We start from the raw sequence: 21,948 nt of genomic DNA on the forward strand, positions 1-21,948 counted from the left end.
TATGGACTCTAGTCGAGAATTAAGATCAACATCAAAACCAGAAACTGCACCAGTCATGCAACGGGTGCAGGTGCGGTAAGGTAGTAGACACTTCAAAGGTACTAGGAGGTATGAGGTACCACCTCCTTTCATGCAATTCCAGTATGAGCATGCGTATCATGATCGCGACAATGGATGTATACCGCATCACTTACACTTACCTGTACCTTACCTAGGTACCTTACGTAGAGAACGACAATACGGTAACAACATGACTCCATATCGGCATATCTCTGGCCTGATCTCATCTGATCTGATTCCCCGGAGAACATCCTGGCTCTGCAGACACCCACTGTCCCACATCTCTGGTTTCTAGACTGCCCGTTCATTGTAGCCTAATTGCGTGGCTCCATTTATTCTTAGTGCCAAGCCTGAATGATTTTAATGCCGAACGGAAAATCTCGTGGACTACGCTTGCCAGCTACCAGCACAATACGATCTCTACATACGCGTAGCCAGACGTTTGCTGGTCGCATTCTCACAGCTGACTAGATTGGTCGACCAAGACATAGCGCAAGGCTGGTTCAACATCATGACCTCTCAGTCCTCATCCTCGGGCTCAACGCCTGCTGTTCCAGGCGGCGCAACCCCAGAACAACTCGAAACAGCCTTCGATAACTCCATCTGGTACCTCATCTCCCTCTGGCCCGCAATGCGCGCTGCTCTTGAAAACAACTGGGGTGGCCCCGACTCTTCCGATAAACGCGACTGGTTCGCCGGTGCGGTCTCCGATCTCCTTGCCTCCCATCCTGACGAAGGTCAAGAATATCTCGAAGATTTCTTGGTGCAAGTTATGGGGGATGAGTTCGAATGCAATGTGGAAGATGAGAGTGAAGCTGCTGTTGCGGGGGACATCTTGAAGGTGAGAAGTAGATTGGTGGCGGAAAGGAATCTACAAGCTGCGCAGGAGGTAGAGCAAAGGTGGAGGAATCGAGGGAGCATGAAGCATGATAAAGTGGTGGTGCAGGAGATTGATCAAGATGCTGATGAGGAGGAGTTTGAGGGCTTCGGAGACGACGATGAGATGGAAGATGCTCCACCACTGGTCAGTGTGCAGAGAGCGCCGAAGGAAAAGGTAATTCCAGAGGTGGATGACGATGGGTTTACGAAGGTTGTTGGGAAGAAGAGAACGGGCTGAGCGGGCTTTGGGCATCTTGGGAAACAATATCATCATGTTGGAAGAGAGGCCTATGCCGCTGCACGCCTTCAGCTTGCTCCGCACTGCGCCAACGAGTTCGCCTCGGAAACAGCCTGGCTATAGCAGCTTATCGGCAGGACTGCCATATGGACGTCTGGCGGGGGCACGACTCCAAACTCCCAAGAAGAGGGAGCATATCTGGAGCATGTGGAAGACAGGAACATGATCATAGACGGCGCGAGAGATGCAATGCGCTGGCAAGAGCCTGTCGAGGTCACGCTCGCGCGCTCCTTGGTCATAAGAAGATACAGTGCCTTGCACTGTATAGAAACGAGTTCCACTTCTCGTCGTCTGCATCATGTCTTCGGTTTCCCGATTTCACCTTTTCACTTTTCCCCATCGTCTCCTCCACGAATGAGGCATCACTTTTCTTTCAAACGCCGGAGGATGTGCCGCATGTACCTGCTGAGTCCGCCTACGTATGAATGAGAGCGGCTTCGCCATCTATAACAGCACAGGCCATGGGCAAGGCCATGTATACCGGATGTTGCGGGTACCAACGCCACTTGCGGCAAGACAATCGCGTGGCGTCCCCATGTTCTGCGGCTATTGCGGACTGCGGAGTAAGGACCCCAGCAAAAATGCTAATCTGCTTCATCTGATTGGACCTCGTCGCAAATCGCCCTTTTCCCCGCCGCGTCGGGATACAAGAGATGTTTGTTCGGCAGAAGGGAAAGCGAGAGTTGCGGCAGACATGAGGCTGGCCTTGCGCATTGACAAGCCGCTCCAGAGCTTGGGGTCGCCCGCTATTAAGATCGAGTGGAGTGTACCTCCGTAGCACTTACGAGTGTGATATAGATTCCTCCTTCTCCTTCGTCCTCTACATCTTCATCATACACCTATAGATCATTGCGGCCATTACTACACAACAGCATAGACACGATGAACCGCGATAGCAATGACACCCAGAGTGTGAAGCTCTCCGGCGAAGAGATCGCAAAGCACAACAGCCGGGAATCTTGCTGGGTGATAGTCCATGGCAAGGCGTACGATGTCACAGAGTGTCAGTACTTGTCCGTGAACGTGGCCCGGCTTCATGCTAACAGAGTCTCTCAGTCCTACCCGAACATCCCGGTGGCCCCAAGATCATTCTCAAGTATGCCGGCAAGGACGCCACAGAAGAATACGAGCCTATTCACCCTCCAGATACCCTCGACAAGTTCTTGGATAAGAGCAAGCATTTGGGAGAAGTGGACATGTCAACAGTAGAGAAGGAGGAGAAGGAAGATGACCCAGAAGAGATTGAACGACAAGAACGGATCAAGCACATGCCCATCTTGGAACAATGCTACAACTTGATGGACTTCGAAGCGGTGGCACGACGAGTCATGAAGAAGACAGCATGGGCATACTACTCAAGTGGTGCCGATGATGAGATTGTGAGTTCACCGATCAATCACAATTCCAGTCCCCCACAAAAGCTGATGTGACATGAAATGACAGACTATGCGAGAAAACCATTCTGCCTTCCACAAGATCTGGTTCCGTCCTCGCATCCTCCAAAACGTCGAGTCCATTGACCTCTCCACCACAATGTTAGGCACGAAAGTCTCCATCCCATTCTACGTGACCGCCACTGCCCTTGGAAAGCTCGGAAACCCCGAAGGAGAAGTCGTATTGACTCGCGGTGCACACAAGCACAATGTGATTCAGATGATTCCCACATTGGCGTCTTGCAGTTTCGACGAAATCGTTGATGCGAAACGGGATAACCAAGTCCAGTGGCTTCAACTCTACGTCAACAAAGATCGAGAAATCACCAAGAGAATTATCCAACATGCTGAGAAAAGAGGATGCAAAGGATTGTTTATCACAGTTGATGCGCCACAATTGGGTCGTCGAGAAAAGGATATGAGGAGTAAGTTTTCGGATACGGGATCCAATGTGCAAGCCACGGGAGGCGACAATGTGGATCGATCACAAGGTGCTGCCAGAGCAATCTCATCCTTCATCGATCCCAGTCTGTCTTGGGAAGATATCCCTTGGTTCTTAGAGGTGACGAAGATGCCGATCATTTTGAAGGGTGTACAACGTGTGGAAGATGTCATCAGGGCGATATCCGTGGGTGTGCACGGTGTGGTACTCTCGAATCATGGAGGTCGACAACTGGATTTTGCCAGGAGTGGCGTTGAGGTTCTTGCGGAGGTGATGCCAGAGCTCCGACGACTGGGTCTGGAGAACAAGATTGAAATCTACATTGATGGTGGCATTCGTCGCGCGACCGACATTATCAAGGCACTCTGTTTGGGAGCCAAGGGAGTCGGGATCGGAAGACCTTTCCTCTTTGCCATGAGTGCGTATGGTCTGCCAGGTGTGGACCGGGCTATGCAGCTACTGAAGGATGAGATGGAGATGAACATGCGGCTGATTGGAGCTACGACTGTGGACGAATTGACGCCCGACATGATTGATACGAGAGGCTTGAGTATGCATACTGCGAGTGTTCCCGGCGATACGCTCAGTTTGTCTGCATACGATCACTTGGTTGGACCGGTTTGGAAGAGCGGGGCGAAGTTGTAGAGCGGCGGATATATGAGCTGCTCCACGATCATGCTCGGCAGTCTGTTTGGGAGGGAGACCGCATTGTTAGAAGACGGCGGGTCGTGTCATGTGGACGAGAACGCATTGTATCTGCTCAAATCAGTAGTTTCCCTTGTAGAAGTATTGGTAGCGACACGCTGCTGTGCATGAGTTATTGATTGTGTCAAGACCGGGATTTCGCACTATGTTCCCTTCATCGAGTACCATTGTTCCTCCTCTTCGTGCTTGGCTGGACATGTCATTCTTCCTCAGCTCATCTCGAGTCTATTCGCAAGTTCGAAGGGTGAATGATGCACAACCTTTGACTGGCGTAGCTATTACGCCCCTCTGTCTCTCTCTGCTCCTCTGGCTATTCTCGGCATATTACGAGTATAGTCAGTCCCCTCTCGGTCTCAACAGCCTCCCGCACTACGAACGAACAGCCGTCAGATACAGACTCATACAGTGGCCACCTGATATACCCGAGTGCCAACCGGTCTCGCATCAGCCCACGGAAACGAGCAAGCCAAGGTTGTATCTCGGTATGGTGCAGAAGAGCAATTGCAGCAAGTGAGGTGAGGCACGCGTTTGTATGCGAGCCATGATTGGAGCATAAGACGAGTGGAGCCATGACAGCAATGGACCTCTCACATCTCTCTTCCCGCCCACGCCTTGTCCCTTTGACCATCATCACCAGAACTTTCGGGCTTCACCCATCCATCGATGACCTGTCCCTGCAGGCTGCCAGCTGCTTGTTCTCTCATCAGATGTCGGGAGTCTGTCTTGGTGATGATTTAGCCGGTCTTGAGGAGCTCAGGAGTCAGGAGTCCAGGACAGGACAGGACAGGACATCACTGCTGGCCGAGCGTGGCCTCCCATGTGCCATGCTGATAGGCTAAAAAAGACATCTCTGGACGACGCTCCTCTCTCCCGACAACGACCTCCTCATGTACCATGTCCAAGCCTGTCTCCCTCGCGTTCCCATCCATAATGGTATGCACATTGCACAAGCCAAGCGGGGCCGTGTCGTTCGCGAGAGGGAGGGGCCTCTCCCATGTCGTAGTATACCTCCGGCAAATTTGCGAGTTTGCAGATACACTTTGCTGTATGCGGATGCTCAGGGCGATGGGGCTGCGAGCTTGTCGACACTATCCTAGTCTGTCTATGTACCTGTGCCTCCCTGGGATCGGCGCGGCTTACCTGGTCTGCATATGACGGACTGGCCGACCATCAGAAGGTACAACAGAGAAGGTATGTATTTGCCAGCTCTTTTCTGTTATATCCTCCTCAAGCTTGCTGTACTACCCCCCAAGCTCCCCACCCTTTTCCTCCCTGTGCCTTTCCTTCTCGTGCTCTCCTCGATCTCCTGGGAATCGGCATAGGCACGCGAGCTGAATACTCGCATTCACTGCCGCGACCATGGCATCGCTTCTCAGCTCACTCAACGACCGGCTCGCCGACCCCAAGTACCAGCTTTCCGTGGCCTCGATAGGCGGTATCGTCTTCGTGCTCGCTTGGATCCTGCTGTTCTTCACCGAGCTGAGTACTCTCCAGAAATTGTATAACAATGCTGGCTACCTCGCCCAATTTGTCTACGCATGCTTCTTCAAGCCCCATACTGGAGACGGAACCGGAAGTCAGCAAGATGCTCTCGAAAGCTTTTACAAGTCTCAGGCGAGTATCTACGATGCCACACGATCGCGGCTCTTGCAAGGAAGAGAAGACATGCTAGCTCTTGTAGCAGCCCAGGTCAAGCATCGACAGGGTACCGGTCAGGCAACCACCAAGCCAATTTGGGTGGACATTGGTGGTGGTACAGGCTGGAATATCGAAAACATGGGTCAACACGTCGATGTGCCCAACTTCTTTCACGCTGTCTATCTCGTCGATCTGAGCACTTCTCTCTGCGAGATTGCACGGAAACGATTTGAAAGACTGGGCTGGAAGAATGTTCACGTCATATGCGAGGACGCCAGAATCTTCCGCCTCGCAGACTACGAGGCTGGGATCGAGGACGAGAAACGCGACTTCAGCATTGGTCGTTCTGCATACGGAGACGAGGCACGCGACAGTGTCGGTGCAGACGTTCTCACCATGTCGTACAGCCTGAGCATGATTCCAGAGTTTCATCCGGCCATTGACAGCGTTGCAAGCCTACTGGCTCCCAATGGAATCGTTGGTGTGGTCGACTTTTACGTCCAAAACAAGGTCGAATTTGCAAGCCGCAACTACACTGGCGGCAGCATCGATAGGCATTGCATGTGGATCAGCCGTGTCTTCTGGAGGACTTGGTTTGAGCTCGATCGAGTCAATCTCGAATCTGCTCGACGCGACTATATTGAGTACAAGTTCGGCACCATTCTCAGCACGAACCGGAGATGTCACCTTCTCGGCTTCCGCATTCCCTACTACATCTTCATCGGGTGCGCTCGTACCACAATCAATCCACTCCAACAAATGGCAGTGGTCGACGCGGCCGTCACCGAGAGTCCCTTTATTGCCGCACTCGACATCCACGCGCAGAGTCTCGTCCGCAAGACCCGCCGCAGTTCTAGCACGGAGCGTCGAAGCAAATCTTACGATACAGCGGTGGTGAATCTCGCTGCCAGTCTCCCACTGCCAGCCGCGTACTATCAGAACAACAAGACTCGTGTCTACTACGACGACACTCTCCCGAAGCATCGCCAATTCAACGAGGAGTACATCTACAGTTTTACCTGGGAGGACGCTCGTGTCGATTCTCGCCTGCTCAAGATTACATCCGACGATGTCATCCTGGCCCTCACGAGTGCGGGTGACAACATTCTCAGCTACGCATTGGAGCGACCCAAACGCATACACGCTGTCGATCTGAATCCCGCGCAGAACCACCTTCTCGAGCTCAAAGTTGCTGCATTCCGTGGCCTGGACTACCAAAATTTCTGGAAGCTGTTCGGCGAGGGCAAGCATGATGACTTCCACAAGCTACTCGTGGAAGATTTATCGCCACATCTGTCGTCTCACGCATTTGACTTTTGGCTTCACGCAGGTCCTTCGACTTTTGATAGTCGTGGCAAGGGACTCTACTTCACAGGCGGTAGCCGACACGCTCTCAAGCTCATTTCGTGGCTCGGCAGCCTGTTGGGTATTCGCAAAGACATGGACAAGCTTGGTGAAGCACAAACACTGGCTGAGCAACGCGAGATTTGGACCAAGCGTGTTCGCAAAGTCCTGTTGTCGCAGCTTCTGGCATACTTTGTTGTGGGATCAGAGCGATTCCTCTGGAAAGCGCTTGGTGTGCCTGGCGAGCAGCGGGCCATGATTGAGGAAGACTTCAAGCTCCAGCTCGATCGTGGCGATGCTGTCAAGGCAGATCGATCTGGCGAGAAAAGCGGCACGGGGGAGCCAGGTTCAGTAGGCGCCGTGAAGAGCGGGCAGGCGATCTGGAACTATGGTGTCCAGACACTTGATCCTGTTGCAAATGAGACCCTTCTCAGCGAGGACAATCACTACTACCTGCTATGCCTACTCGGTGAGTCCTCTATACTCTTGGCGGAGGAGATAGAGATGATGCAGCAAGCTAACATAAGCTAGGTCACTATACCCGCCGCTGCCATCCGACCTACCTCACCCCGAAAGCCCACGTCACGCTCTCCGGCCCTGGCGCCCTCGAGAACATCCGCATACACACGGACGAACTTGCCGAAGTGTTTGCTCGCATGCAACCCGAAGCCCTGACCATTGCAGTTCTCATGGACAGTATGGATTGGTTCACACCCGGTGGTCCTGAAGCTCCCGCGCAATGCAAGGCTGTCAATCGCGCTCTCAAGCTGGGCGGCCGAGTCCTGATTCGAAGTGCCGGTCTCAATCCATGGTACATGAGAGTGTTTGAAGAATATGGATTCAGCCCGAAGAGAGTTGCGGCGAGAATCCCTCCGGGGACGTGTACGGATCGCGTGAATATGTATGCCAGTACGTGGATATGTACCAAGACGGTGGGGTTACCCTTGGAGGATGAGGAGGTGTCATGAGGCCGGAGGGAAGAGAGCTGAATGTGGAGGCAGATGTATAGAGTCTAGATTGACGATTTGATGATGGGTAGGTTGTTGTTGATGATTCAAGCATTTTTGAAAGAAGACGCGAAATACCTATGACGATACCAACCAACCCAAGCAAGCCCTTTTCCTTTTTCTTCTTTCTTCACGCAAAACGTATAGATATACTGCACCCCCAACCCAATCCTTCCCTCACGAAACAGCATCCCACCCAACCTCAATCTTCCCCTCAATACACCCCCAAAACTCCTCAATAATCCCCTCCTGCCCTTCCCCACCCCTCACAGCCAAATACCTCCTCTGATCCACCCGCGGCTCCCAATCCCCCTTCATAGCACCCACCATTCTCCCCCCAGCCTCCTCCAAAACGACCCAAGCGGCACAAACATCCCACGCCCACGTCCCCGTTTCCCACTCCAAATCCAACCAACCACAAGCCACAGCACAAATATTCAACGCCGCGGACCCCAAACTTCGAATATCGTGTACGTGTGCTCCTCCGAGAGTTTTACTCGCGCAGAGTTTTCGAAATAGTCGCGCTTTGAGTTCGTAGTCGGGTCCTGTGCGGCCGTGTCCCCATTCTAATCCGATGAGACAGTGAGAGAGATTTTGAAAAGGAAGGGGCGTTTTGAGGGGGAGTTTGAGACGGGTTTGTTTTTCTCTTCCTTCTTTTTCTTCTTTGCTATTATTATTATTACTATTACTAGACCAAGGTCGAGTAGTCATATATGCTCCTCTGCCTGTAATTCCCGAATAGAGAGTTTGAGTAAAAGGATTATAGACGACTCCGACGACGGGCTTTTTGTCGACTGCGAGGCCGAGAGACACGGCGACGTAGGGCCATCCGTGGAAGAAATTGGTTGTGCCATCGATCGGGTCGATGATGAAGGTGGGAGTGGAGGAGAGAATGTCGCCGGGTTGGTAGGTTTCTTCGCCCATGAATCTATATTACAAAGGTTAGGTAAGGTAGGTAAGAACGGAAGTCAGTCAAGTCAGTCAGTCGGGGAGAGTATTTATTTCTCTTTTTTTTTTTACTTTTACATTTTTTTTTCTGGTAGCACAGGACATCCTCATAGATTCTCATTTCCATTCTCAACCTCCCCGAATTCCAAAAGAAGGAATAAAAGAAAAAGAAAAGAAAAGATCAAACGCACTCAAAACCAGGATACTTTCTCCCCAACTCCTCCATAATCATCTTCTCGACAGCCTGATCCGTCTCCGTCACCAAATCCGCGCTATTATCCTTCTTCGTGCCGTGTCCCGAAACGGCAGGTTGGGCAGAAGTGATCATCTCGCCCGCTTGCAAGGCGATTTGGACGAGAACGTCGTGGATTTCTTGATAGTCGATTGCTGCAGCAGCACTGCTGCTACTTTTACCATCACTCATCTTGGATTGATTGATTGATTGGGTCCGGTGATTGATATAGGTGGGAAACAGTGGGCGAGTGATTGGTTGTATGCGTAGGGGAAAAAGAAAACACAAACGAGTTACCAGGTAGGTGGGTACTTAGGTATGACTGCATGTCAAAAGTCAGAAGCGTCCGGCATTTATATTACTTCACAGAGCTCAGTCGGCATTATTGCCCTACTGTGGACTCGGAGGTTGTGGCGAGGTGAACCTTGTTCTCGCCCATTGCCGGAACCACGTGCGTCAACTGCATGAGATGTAGCCTAAATGACCCAATCGAGTAGGGAACGGCTACTCAACATGGAATGCTTTTGCATGACAGTGGCCGCCAGTATACTGCGACTATAGCAGATCCATTTACGGCGTTTGCCAAAGTGGCTTTGAAGCACGGGGGTATCCAACTTTCGCGAGAAAAAAGAAAAAAAAAAGAATCGATCCAATGCAGCCATCGTGCCTCCCACCCTTCATCACTTCATATCACTCTTTTCCGTTTTCTGATATCGTCAGGCGCCCCTTCGTCTTCGCCCTCTCGCTCGGCAGTGTCCGCGGGATTGAGCAGCGAATGCACATTCGAGGCCATGCTGCTTCTCCTGCTGCCATCTGTCAGACCTTTGAACGGAAATCGAGCTCCTGGAAGTTGCCATCCAGCGTCGCTTGGATTGGCATAGCTGGGAGGTGCGAAGCTATTGTGAAAGCTCGGCGGGCCAGATTCGGGGGGGCCGGGTGAATGCGGACGAGATCCTGGATGGAGCACACGTGGTAGCTCGTATTGTGCGAGAGTATCCCGGATCTGTTGATCGCCAGGATTTGCAGCTGTGCGGGGAGATGATGGCCATGCACCAGACGACTGACCAGACTGGTGAGGTGAAGTGCCTTGTCCATATTGTCCTGGTGGAGGAGGTTGACCAGCTTCCCAGCCAGGAACGCGAATGTCTGCTGATGTATGTCGGCGTGGCAAATTAGAAGGGGGCGATGTCATTGTGGCCAGTGGGTGCTGCTGCTGTTGAGGTGGCTGTGCCGGTGGTGGAGCGGGTAGCGCGTTGCTGTAGGGAGGCCTGTGCGATGTGGGGGAGTATGCGCCGTTTCCGCCAGTACCGATTGAGCCATATCGGCGAGGCGACGCCTGTAAATACTGCGGCACTGGTGCACGCACTCCAAGAGGTCGAGTCGGTCCTTGAAGTGAAGGTCTACGCGACTCGTCGAACGGTCTCTGTCGCGGAGACATGGGTACAGCAGGCTCCATGGGCGCATGCTGGTTGTTAGATTGAAAGTAGGATTGGCGATGCCCGAAGAGAGGCTCTTGTTGCTGATGCGGCTCTTCCAGGGTCCGAAGTCCGTCAATGTGCTGTCGAATGTCGTTGCGCATGGCATATACATCTCGATGGACTGGGTTGTCGGGATCCGGTACTACGGTCAACAAGTGCGAGGACAGCTCGTTGCTCCACTGATGACATTTTGCCAGACCTTCGAGCACAGTCTGATACTTGACGTTGATTGCAGAAAAGGCTTCCTCTGACCTTGCCAATCTGGCATGCACGTCATGCAAGTGCCAGTCTAACATGTTCAGCCTGGCCTCAACTGGATCGGGCATGGGCTCCATTGGGGCGCCTGGTGGTTGGGGCGTGGGGACTTTGGGTGCGGTAGAAAACGAGTCGCGATGGATCAGCGCGTGTCTTGATGCTCTGCGCTTAATGTCGCGAAGACCCACGAGGTCACCTCGCTTGAAGTTGCCGTGGCCATGTTTGAATTCCCATAGAGGAGAGTCGGGTGAGCCGGTATGAAAGACATCGCTCACTAATATCATGTCAGCGACGAGCCACATTTCGGGGAGAGCAGCTTCCTTCCACACCTTTGTGAAATCCATACATGTTCAGCTGCCTCACGAAGGATGATATGTTGGTGTGCTTGAAATATTGCCTGTCAAAGCATTAGACGCTCGATATGCACGCGGCGGACATGGTGGCTTCCAATGGACATACGCTAAGACTTTAGAAAATTCGGACGAGGGAGACATGACGAAGCTTTCATTCGTACTCGACCATGAGATAAGATGTTGGATGCTTTGATCTTCCAGCATGCTGCAGGCAAAAGTCAGCTTGCGTGTGTGTGTGTGTGAGAGAGAGAGAGCAGAGCCTCAGACGAGTATCACGAACTTGTAGAGTTTGTGGATGAACGCAGTCTGAACGACCTTGGGTTGCTGTGCTGCAGCTGCAGCTCCCGTTGGTTGCGCGCTGCTTCCATTCGTATCATCTTGGTCACGTTGTTGTTGATGTTGTTGTTGTTGTTGCTGCTGCTGCTGCTGCTGCTGCTGTTGCTGCTCGCGAGCTTTATCGCCATTAGGACTTGCACTTGGGGGCCCCATTGGTGCGCTGGAAGTTTGGCTGACTTCCATGGGACCTCCTTGTGATGGAAGTGATGCGGATGGAAGAATAGGTATGCTTTTCGGCAAGTTTGGTCGATATGCTTCAGGCTCGCTTTGGAAAGGATCTCTTCTCAATGGCTGCTGGAGTGAGGCCATTGATGAAGCGCGCGTTCAGAAGAATGCTCTTTGGCGTTGTAGTTGCACGATCACTGTATATCGAGAGAGCAGCTGATAGGCCGAGGATTCGACCGCTTGTCGCTCGTGCGCGTCGCCTTTGATGTCTGCTACCACCTCGCTGCTGATTGTACTGCTGCTGCCACCCGGTCGCTTCCTGGTAGTCGATCTCTCCCGGCGAGCATCCAAAGCGCTCATGCCGATTCCAGGTCGACAGTACTGACTCTTGTGGGGGGAAAGTGTGTATGCGGTATAGGCAGTGTTGCGACTTGCGCCCAGGGATCTTCGGGGTCACGGCTGATCAGTCGGCGGTGTTTCGCGCCGTCTCATGGGCAGTACAGTATCTTTGCACGCTAGTTTTGGGGCCTTGCGGCGGCGGGGCGTATGTCGTCGAGTATAGCGACGGCGGCGGCGGCGATGGACGATCGAGGAGAAGGGGGACGGAAATGGCGAGTACCTAGGTACCTGTAGGTGTAGGTACCTAAGGTATGTCAGGTAGGGTGTTCTCGGCTTCTAGCAATGCGGTGTGGTATACAAGAATGTTCAGGGCGGTGGGCTGCGCTGGGCTGCGAGAGGGCATGGAAGGAAGGCTCCACAGCGATAATAATGATACAGGCACAGGTGGAGCTGGGCTCGGGAGAGAGAGAATATGACGGGATGGAAGAAGAGAGATACCACTACAGTGTACTACTAACTGGGTAGCTACAGTAGTGTCTGGTTCTGCTTGCTTGCTTGCTTGCTATTAGCCAGACCCTGGGCCAAGATGCACCGACCGCGAGCCGACGGCAGAGAGCAGTTGATTAGTGTGCGACCGCGTCCCCTATTCATTTTCTCGCTCATGTCATGCTCAAGGCTCAAGCTCATGCTCATGGCCTCACATGCCATGCCATGCCATACCATGCCTTGCCATTGCTCGCCCCCGCGACGAGGCATCAAGAAGGACGGGCCGCTGCCCTCGCAATACAAGCACAAGTAGGTACATGTAGGTACTGTACTGTAGCTACAGTATACAACAAGCAATAGTATAACAGACGAGTCATCGCCTCAGAGGCATACATAGTTCGTTGCCGGACGCGAGAGTGCCGGCCGTGAAGTATGCAAGGTACTGACTCGTACATTGGAGTTGGAGATGCTTCCACTGCTCCCACGACTCCAAAGCTTTGGCTGTGAATCCACATGGACCTACTGCCTCCTATCTCCTACCTCCTACCTCCTACCTCCTAGGAGGTATTTCCAGGGTCGAAGACGGCCACCAGTACTTCTACCTCCAGCGAACAACAACAGTCTACACTCCACAACAGCAGACTCAGACTGCGCAGACGGCGCGTGCATCCGAGCGGCCAATCAGCCTCCACGTGCAGGGTGTGACCGCGCCGCCGGGTCGGGTCTTCATCCGGCCCAGGGCTGTATTGGTCGAGGACGTATATATACTCCCTTCTATACGGGTTGATTAATCTTGATATGAGAAGATCGTTCTCGGCTCATCATATACCTGACCTGTAGGCTGTAGAAGTTATATAAAAATATAATAAAATAGCAATAGCAAGGTCAATAAATAGATCGCACGGACTGGACCAGCACGGTGCTGGGAGGTAGGAGTACAGAGTTGGCCGCGCACCAGCCGCGCCTCATGCACCTGCAGCATCTCCCATGTCATGTCAATAACTTTGTGTGATAATAATACTCCACTAAAACGTGCCTTACTGTACTGCATGCAGCAGGAGCGTAAGTTGTAACGGTCGCTCCTGCAGGCCGGCTCCACTCCCACGGGCTCAACAAGAAGGAACATTTCCATCCCACTGCGCTCGCACGTGGGAAGGAGCCTCCTGGAGAGATCGCTCTTGCCATGTGCGTCCCTCACAGTACCGTCCCTACCGTATGAGTACCCGGATCGTCGCGTCTATCCGCTCCCAAAACAGATAATGCCCATCCTTGACCGTGGGTGCCCAGCAGCGTCTGCCCCAGATAGATCCAACAACAATAAATGATAAATCCCGCCAGACCAACAACAACAACAACACCACCACCACCACCACCACGCGTAGAGCGGCACTGCGGACAGCAGACTTTTCTCGACCGCCGACTGGCAACCGCTATCATGACCGCAACAAACATCCGGCATCTCGTGCAAGCTGCCGGCAACGATGAACGGCGAACCATGTCAGTTGCCGTCGCAGCGTCGCAGTTCCACGTCGCGGGAACGATGAAACACGACAGACAGCAGCTCACCGCGCACTCCTTCTACGCAGGTTACGTGAGCTTGCAGACGCCCTACGATGGCAAGACCGCCTCCTCCTCTCCACCCTCTTGTCGCAGAAGAACGATCCGGCGAGGCAGCTGCCCACAGAGTTGATGATACACATCTTCGGCTATCTGCCCCTGTTCGACGCGTGGCGGCTCCAACTCGTGTGCAAATCGTGGCACCTCTGCCTATCCGCCGACGCTACCCAGCGCGCTCTTCTGGCGAGATGGGAGACTCATAGCCCAGCGGACTCGGCGCGCTCATGCGAGCAGCAGCAGCAGCAGTCGGTGACGGACATGGTGAGGCACATGCGAGCTTGGTGCCTCAATCTGCCGTTCTCGACAGCCAAGATACAAACCGGTCGTGCTGTTATGCAGCGCGGCCTACAGTCGCAAGCGCAGCGGACATTGGCCTTGAGTGGTGGGCGATTAGCATTCCTCGACAGTGATGTTCACCTCGGCGACGTAGTCGTGGTGCGCAACCTGCTGTCTGAGATGCCAGACTATCGTCTAAGACCTGCAGCTAGAGAGCGTATCATGGCTCTTGCACTGACCAAGAAGCTTGTTGCGTGCCTTACCTTCGCGGGGAAAATGTATGTCCAAGCTTTGCCGGACACTTCAGGTCCGTTGAAAGCCATCACGTTGCCCTCGAGTTCCGTCACAGCGTTTCACGCAGATGACAATGTGATCGGACTTACCGTCGGCAACGCTGGCGGCCCGACAGGCTCCCTATTGTTGTACAGTCATGCCACTGGACGAATGGCCCAGCAGACGATTCGTTATCCATCTCCCACCGAGACTGCACCTGTTGAAGGCTCCCACTCGCCTCCAGCCAATGCTTCACCGGGCGTTCCGCGCATAGCACCATCGTCCATGCTAGTGAATGAGACTACTGGAACTACAGACCTCTTCTACTCTTCTGAAGTGGCTTTGGCCCATGGTACTGATGACCAGTCAGAGTTTCTGTGGTTCGCGCATCAGCGATATCACAACAAGCCTGGTCAGCTTGGAAGAACTGATCTAGCGGCAGTAGAACAAGAAGACGTGTTGCGGTTGCCCATGCAACCTGACCTTATAAGACTTGAAGGTGGCGCTTTGGCAGCACCTCATCCTACCGGTTTACGCTCACAGTGGGCTTTCTCCACTTCTTTTGCAAAGACCATGAATCACGTTCGACCACTGACTTGTATGATACCCATGTTCGATGCCAAGAAGGGAAAGCTATACAGACAGCACTACCCCTTTCCGGATCATTATAGTCCTCAGGACATTCGGCGCTTGTCAATATGGAAAGGAGCTGTACACACTCACCCTCGTCTTAGTGACATCACACCAATATACAAAATCAGGGACGACGCGTCGCCTACAGAAGGACTACCACCGTTAGTGCAGCTCCACGCCGTCCTTCACGAACGTGCAATTCTGACTGGACTCATATAGGTCTCGACGATGGGTGGATGCAGTGGCACTCCTGGGGGAGGCTCACGGTGAGATGCAAGAGGTTGCACTCAACGATTCGTTTCTGGTCCTGAAATCGATTAGTTCACCACCGGAAACATCTTCTAGTCACATTACTATTTGGTGCTTTGAGAGTAATTTTGATTGGAGAATGGACGGGAAGACCGAGGTTTGGGACTGGGATCTCAACGAGATGGCGAACAAGGCGAAAGACCTGCAAGATCCACATGGCACGGCAAGAAGACATGTCAGCTGTGAGTTGCCCGCAGAGGTAGTAATTAGGTCGTTGCCGTAAGAATGTCCTAGCTGGCAGATTTCTGCGATATGCAAGTGATATATGCGAATAGGCTGCGAGGGAGAGATACTTGTTGGAACAGAAAGAGGAGAGGAGCTGTTCAGAAGTCGAAAATGCAACAATAGGATAAATAAGGGTACAGTACTACGCTCACAAGTTACGAAATGGTATCATCGACAAGAAAAGAGTACTCGCGGCGCATCGGTAACATAAATTCTTCACAAGTCGCCGCCAGTCGTATATGATACCCCAACATTTGGAGATGAAGGGGCGTCCGCCGAGCGCCTCCGACTCGCTCTGATCCGCATCTGGTGGTACGCAATACCCCGAGAATGCAACTTGGCAATGGCCTTTCGATCGAGTACGACCTTGTCCCAATTTCTTGGGAGCCTTCTGTCGGCGAGCAATAAAGTGAGCTTCATGTTCCGCGCCTTGAATCGGATGTCCTCTGCGCTTCTTTGCATGAGCTTCGCTTCTCCTGTTTCTTCGAGAGATCGATCAATGGCTTTGAGACTGGAGTAGCTGATGCTTTCTTCCTCCTCCACATGGTCCACAATGAGATCGATCAGTGCGCTTTCCTCTTCGTCTGTCCAGGGTTGCCGAATTTGAGGTGGGCGTCTCTGCGTAGAGCTGACGCGGTTGTATGCGGCATCTTCCTTTGCCTGTCGGTAGAACTCGCTCGACGGGACTTCGGGGTCTTCAGGGTGTGGTCGTGATCGTGGTGGAGGGATCGATGCGCCGGGATTCTTGCGTTGTCTCTTGGCAGGGCTCGGCTGTGTAGACGCGTACTGTCTCGAGAGCTCTGTCCCTGCCCCTGGGCTGCCTTGAGACGCAGTGGTAGCGGAGCGTTGCGGCGCTCTCTGTGTTGCCTGCTGGAACGCCACTTCGGCGCGCCTTTGCGCAGCATTGCTGTAGTCGCGGACACTGTTCTCAAAGCCAGCATCCGGTGTGGGCTCAAAGTCGTCTAGCGCCTCGTCTTCCATCTCTGCATGAGTGCGTTTGGGTGCAGTCGATGTAGTCTCCGGCTGACTATCTTCGAACATGTTACTGCTGATGCGCTCCGCATTGGCCTGCCGATCGATCAGACGAGCCTTTTCCTTTTTGGCATTCTGTCTCTGGGCGGCATTGAGCCTAGCGACGGCTTGTTGCGCAGTCGACTGGGGCGCCAGCTCAGGCTCCTCGTGCTCTTGTGCCTCTGAATAATCTTCGAGTTCTTGCTGAGCTCCAAAGTCGTGGACGATAACGTCCTCACCTTGCGGAGGGGCAGTCGGTGCGGACATGACCGCCACGGGTGCAGGCTGTTGCTGCGTGATCTGCTTCTCCCGTCCCTTCAGCAGGGCCATGGCGCTTTTTCCACCCAAGCTTTGTCTTGAAGCCTTGCTAGTCATGGTATACTCTTGCTTCATCCGCTCAGCCGTCTTCTCGCTCGCTACACGGTCGGCTTCTTGCTCGAGGCCCTTCACGATTGCTCCAACCCCGCCCGCAGCTTCTATGTGTCTATCCACTTCCTCGGCGCGGGGCCCATAGTACCTCAGCGTGTTAGACCGAAAGTCATCCCAGCGGAACTGGGTTTTGAGATGTCCATTAGAGGCAGTGGCATCTATACCATCTTGGTCAAAGGGCGCCTTTAATAAAGTGAGACGCTGTTCGACCATGTCCATGCCTCGTTCCCGATCGTCTTCGCTGGCTGACATGAAGCCAAAGGCCTTGTAATGTTTGAATTCCTCATTGCCATCATTGAAGACGTTGTCAATTTCCTCGTGGGGAGAGAAGCTTGCGCCGCTGTCAATGGCAGAGTCTAACCTCCTGATGGTCACATGTGCGGCGATCTCTAGCCATAGCTGGAGAGCATAAAAATCGAGTTTGCCACCAGCAATGCAAGCTGGAAATGCCATGTCCAGGCTCTCCAACGCTCCGGTCGCGTCCTCGGTCCAATCGGACGGATCACAAAGGACAAGCACAGCTCGCAACATGAGCGCCATATTGATTTTGTACAAGATGTTGTCCGGTCGCCAAGAAGCAGGCTGCACATCAGCCACGGACTGAACCTTCAGCAATGCCCGTAGGACGTGAGTCGGTTCGACGTACTCGACGCTCGTCAGAATCGGTCTCAGGATGCGTAGAGAGTCCCAGCGTGTGGAGTACAGCTTGTTGTGCTTGGAGCCAGTGCGCTTGATCTCCTTCCACGTCTCTGGTGGTGTTTTGAGGCCGCTTGGCAGGAGCAGCTGCGCCAATCTATCCGCGGCTGTGAGAGCATCGGGCAGCACATCACAGATCACGTCAGGGTCAAGCTTATTGATTTCCTCTTGCGAGAACGATGTCTTTGCAGTGGTGCCCGAGAAAGCCGAACCGATGGAGGTGCGACGAGTCTGAAGTTCATTGCGCTCCTCCTCTGCGGTCTGTGCTTCGACCTGGTCTTCGGTGTCCGCCTCGTCCTCTTCGCCAATGCCATTCTCGTCGACAGTCGGCAGTTCTGGTACAAGACGTCAGTGAACATGTGCGATGCAAAGCATTCGGCGGCAGCAGCCATGACGGAGCGAGGGAGGACGAGAAGCAGCACCTTAGGCACCCCACAACTAAGCATGCACCCATGCACGCCAAAACCGATGGTCGCAATCTCACGCTTGGTTAGTACCTACGCACCTTTGGCTGCATTCTGGGCATTGTTCTTGCGAGCATCGCTCTTCGCAGTTGCGACGCGCGGCTCTGCGGAACTCTGTCTGCTGCGAGTTGTACGCGTGTTGGCAGCTTCTTGTGGTTGTGCGCTCTGACTGCGGGTGCGACGGCTTGTTGGTCCTGGCGCGACGGCCGTCGCTGAATACGCCTTGGCCATGTTCATGCAGTGGGCACAGCGAGCCTGCGTCCGTCGCTACGACGACCAGGAGGATAGAGCTGCGCGGGCGACTGCGCGCAACGCGTTGTTGTGGATGGAAGTACTGTTTGTGGGAAGAAATGAAGGGTTGCACCCTAGTGGCTTATGTAAAGCGACGGGAGCAAGCGGCTGCGCGAGGCAACCAACCAGAAATGCTAAAAAGAAAAAAAGAAAAGCGTTCCGGGTAGACCGCGTCACCGTAGGAGGTACCTAGTGAGAAGTTGAGAACCCTCTACCAACTCACTGCACAGAGTCCAGACGACACTGCGGTGGAATATACCCAGAACCCAGTGAATTCGACTCCATGAAATACCTTGTTGTATACAGGAGAGATGTGTCTTTCCCCTCAGCTTCGCAGAGGTGTGGTACACTGCGTTTCCCACAGACTGCCTTTAGTCTTAATCATCCTTTGCGCAGCGAGCGGGTGGCGGATGAACGGTCGGAGGTCCCCCTGAGAGGCGAGAGGAAGAGAAGAAGAAGAACAAGAAGAGGCTTGACCCCAGACTACTTCATACAGGAGGTTCTCGAGTCTCACAGCATGGAAGGTTTGTCACTTCATCGCTGACTACTGCTCACTACCACATACCTACTGGAACTGACTCTTACCCTTCCTTACCTGTACTCTTCTTGTGCTATTCTTCCCATCACTACTACTCCTGTCATTGTTGTTTCGTTCACCATTGGGCGTCGCCTATCATTCAGTGACGTACGGCACCATCGAATCTGTTCTGTTCCATCTCTCTCCCTGGACGTCGTGTCAGATCTGATCCGCTTTTGTTTCTCACTACCTACCTGTAGGTACCTACTTACTTTACCTACCTGACCTACCTACCGACTCTACCTATCTACCTCTCCACTGTACACTCACTGGTCGCCCCCCATCGCTCTGCACATACGCACACATACACCATGCGGATACGACGCGCCTCACCTGTTCTCCTCCTCCTCGCTCCTTCCCTGCTCGCAGCGCAGAATGTGATGCCGAAAGAGGGCACGGAGGTGCTGTCCAACGACGAGATCCTGGCATTGAACCGAGTCAAAGGCGCAGAGCCCGTGCGAAAGGCGGCCGCCGATGCTGCAGCGGTAGATGCACCCAACTCGAAGGCAACGCGCATTTACAAGGGTACGGAGGCTGCGCCAGTGGATGGACTAGATGGCAAACCACACGCCGGTCCCTTCGTGGATCGTCCAGCAGAAGCAAAGGGCGATGCTGCTGCCGCTGCCGTCAAGGCAAAGCCAACATCTCTCAGCAACTTTGCAGGCCAGGACATTCCGGAGAAGAACGATGGGGTCATGAACGACGACACTCGCATGCCGCCCAAGAAGGGCACCACAGGCACCGAGGGCGGCATCAGCACCAAGGATAAGGCGCGCAAAGATGGCGATACTGTTGCAGAAAAGACTCCCCAGACGCCCCAGAAGGCACCGACGCTGCCCCATAGCGAAGAGGAAGTCATGAGGAGCAGTGACAAGTCAAAGGCATCAGACAAGTCCTCAAGCGAAGAGAGCACGGATGCCATCACGGGTGACAAGGTCACTACGGCGAAGAAGGGCGGAGACTATGGCGAAGCAGGATATGGTTTGGAGAAGCCTACAAATCTGCCACCCAAACCGCACAATATTCCACACCCGGAAGCGAAAGTGCCGACCACAGGCACGAGCGACGATGAATTTGGCCCACCCGTCAATCCATCGGGAGGACGAGACAAGTGGCTGGTGGACACAATGCCTGATACCGAAGGCAAGACGAACCTCAAGCCCGCGAAGCCCGCGACTGGCAGCAGTGGCTCCTCCGCACCTGTCCCGCCGTCCACCATCACCAAATCCACTGCAGATATGGAATGGCACGAGTGGTTCCATTCTTTCGTGCTCTCCTTCACCATGATCATCTTCTCCGAGATTGGCGACAAGACGTTCCTGGTTGCCGCCCTGATGGCCATGCGCCATCCTCGACTTCTCGTCTTCAGCGCTGCAATCTCTGCTCTCATCGCCATGACGGTCCTGTCAGCCGTGCTCGGACACGCGTTTCCCGCTCTCCTCCCAAAGACGTACACCACATTCGCCGCAGCCATTCTGTTCTTCGTTTTTGGCGCAAAGAGTCTGCGAGAAGGATTGGCGATGGATAAGGATGCTGGCATTGGAGAAGAGATGCGTGAAGTCGAGGCGGAGCTCGAAGAAAAAGAGCATAGCATGAGACACCGGAAAAACAGCAAGAGTGATCGCAGTCTATCGGCATATGAGCTCGAAGCGGGACGGGGGAGAAACAAGGGCGAGCTCTCGCCCCCACTATCGCGAAGTCCTTCGCCACCGAGGAGCAGAGGCGGAGCAGGTTTGGAGAATCTGCTCAGTCTCGTGCTCAGTCCAGCGTGGGTGCAGACATTCATCATGACCTTCCTCGGCGAATGGGGAGACAGGAGTCAAATCGCCACCATAGCCATGGCGGCCGGACAAGACTACTGGCTGGTGACGCTCGGTGCAATTGCGGGCCATGCGTGCTGCACTGGCATGGCAGTCATTGGAGGTCGAGCCCTGGCTGGACGAGTCTCCATGCGAGTCGTCACCATCGGAGGCGCCCTTGCTTTCCTCGTCTTTGGCTGCATATATCTGTACGAGTGCCTGGTCGGATGAAGCAGCAGCATCAATTTCCATCATAGCCTCTCTAGGCACGTTTCCTTACAAGTCAATCCACGGATTAGCGACTGGCGCAATGGCGGGGAGGGAAAAGGCGGCGGGCGGATCAGTGCGAGAGTAATTTGGGAGCGAGGACTGTAATCTATGCTCAAGGCGAAGGAAGGACAACGATAACAAGAAGAAGAACATACCAAACAGGTACCCAACAACAGCGATTGGCTGAATCAACAAAGAGAAGGCTGTGTCTGAGTAGATGATAACCATATGGAGTAGGACGGGACGTCTGTTCTTTTCTTTTCTATTTTGCATAGCGGATCTAGGCAAGAGACGGAAAAGCGTCGAAAAAATTCCTTGTGAAGAAATACTCCATCAAACGTCCTTTCGCCTACTGTCATTACTACTTACTACCTTACCACATACACCAAATACTTACCAGTGTTATGTATATGCTGTACAATCCAAGAGCTCTTCTTTCCATCTTCCTAGCTTCGAGTTTCCTTATCCATGAGAAAAGAAAAAATCTACCACTTATTATAAGGGTGCAGATATCGAATCTCAAGTGATAGATCCAGGTACATTTCAATTTCTGCAATGCGTAAAGGAAGAATTTTCAAATACATAAAGGTATCTTTTACACTACCTAGAATGTGCACTCCATCTATCCGTATCTGTTCTGACGCACTCCATTTTCATTTTCATTTTTAAACAAGGTATAT

The 21,948-nt window shown here is 53.2% G+C and overlaps 8 protein-coding genes across 8 annotated transcripts; 5 read left to right on the forward strand and 3 right to left on the reverse strand.

Moving 5' to 3' along the window:
* The first annotated feature begins 473 nt into the window (after positions 1–473).
* Positions 474–1,191, forward strand: SEPMUDRAFT_150324 (uncharacterized protein). Its single transcript, XM_016906092.1, has one exon. It carries the CDS (start codon positions 572–574, stop codon positions 1,175–1,177), a length of 606 nt encoding a protein of 201 aa, XP_016759496.1. The 5' UTR covers positions 474–571; the 3' UTR covers positions 1,178–1,191.
* A 754-nt stretch (positions 1,192–1,945) lies between these two features.
* Positions 1,946–3,949, forward strand: SEPMUDRAFT_88887 (L-lactate dehydrogenase). Its single transcript, XM_016910488.1, has 3 exons — positions 1,946–2,240; positions 2,294–2,616; positions 2,681–3,949. The coding sequence occupies exons 1-3, from the start codon at positions 2,120–2,122 to the stop codon at positions 3,755–3,757; spliced, it is 1,521 nt and encodes a 506-aa protein (XP_016759497.1). The 5' UTR covers positions 1,946–2,119; the 3' UTR covers positions 3,758–3,949.
* Positions 3,950–5,176: 1,227 nt separating this feature from the next.
* Positions 5,177–7,885, forward strand: SEPMUDRAFT_134536 (betaine lipid synthase; the record flags this gene model as incomplete). Its single annotated transcript, XM_016902648.1, has 2 exons — positions 5,177–7,268; positions 7,331–7,885. 2 exons carry the CDS (start codon positions 5,177–5,179, stop codon positions 7,765–7,767), a joined length of 2,529 nt encoding a protein of 842 aa, XP_016759498.1. The 3' UTR covers positions 7,768–7,885.
* Positions 7,886–8,436: 551 nt separating this feature from the next.
* Positions 8,437–9,244, reverse strand: SEPMUDRAFT_150326 (Inositol_P-domain-containing protein; the record flags this gene model as incomplete). Its single annotated transcript, XM_016906093.1, has 2 exons — positions 8,946–9,244; positions 8,437–8,734 (listed from the first exon to the last, which is right to left on the reverse strand). Coding segments are annotated over exons 1-2 (531 nt in total), but the record flags the coding sequence as incomplete, so codon positions are not given.
* A 427-nt stretch (positions 9,245–9,671) lies between these two features.
* SEPMUDRAFT_47596 (uncharacterized protein) lies at positions 9,672–11,591 on the reverse strand (the record flags this gene model as incomplete). The annotated part of the gene is made up of 4 exons (XM_016909040.1): positions 9,672–10,993; positions 11,049–11,116; positions 11,179–11,277; positions 11,353–11,591. 4 exons carry the CDS (start codon positions 11,589–11,591, stop codon positions 9,672–9,674), a joined length of 1,728 nt encoding a protein of 575 aa, XP_016759500.1.
* A 907-nt stretch (positions 11,592–12,498) lies between these two features.
* Positions 12,499–18,638, forward strand: SEPMUDRAFT_157424 (uncharacterized protein; the record flags this gene model as incomplete). The annotated part of the gene is made up of 9 exons (XM_016907733.1): positions 12,499–12,707; positions 12,859–13,097; positions 13,273–13,327; positions 13,378–13,460; positions 13,487–13,583; positions 13,737–13,989; positions 14,052–15,358; positions 15,417–18,202; positions 18,373–18,638. The coding sequence occupies 8 exons, from the start codon at positions 12,499–12,501 to the stop codon at positions 15,727–15,729; spliced, it is 2,556 nt and encodes an 851-aa protein (XP_016759501.1). The 3' UTR covers positions 15,730–18,202; positions 18,373–18,638.
* Positions 14,755–18,638, reverse strand: SEPMUDRAFT_150328 (uncharacterized protein). Its single transcript, XM_016906094.1, has 3 exons — positions 18,373–18,638; positions 15,417–18,202; positions 14,755–15,358 (listed from the first exon to the last, which is right to left on the reverse strand). The coding sequence occupies exons 1-2, from the start codon at positions 18,566–18,568 to the stop codon at positions 15,948–15,950; spliced, it is 2,451 nt and encodes an 816-aa protein (XP_016759502.1). The 5' UTR covers positions 18,569–18,638; the 3' UTR covers positions 14,755–15,358; positions 15,417–15,947.
* A 509-nt stretch (positions 18,639–19,147) lies between these two features.
* On the forward strand, positions 19,148–21,690 carry SEPMUDRAFT_150329 (UPF0016-domain-containing protein). The gene has a single exon (XM_016906095.1). It carries the CDS (start codon positions 19,511–19,513, stop codon positions 21,227–21,229), a length of 1,719 nt encoding a protein of 572 aa, XP_016759503.1. The 5' UTR covers positions 19,148–19,510; the 3' UTR covers positions 21,230–21,690.
* Positions 21,691–21,948: the final 258 nt, after the last annotated feature.

The sequence above is a fragment of the Sphaerulina musiva genome, assembly GCF_000320565.1.
Source record: "Sphaerulina musiva SO2202 unplaced genomic scaffold SEPMUscaffold_7, whole genome shotgun sequence".
NCBI lineage: Eukaryota > Fungi > Ascomycota > Dothideomycetes > Mycosphaerellales > Mycosphaerellaceae > Sphaerulina > Sphaerulina musiva.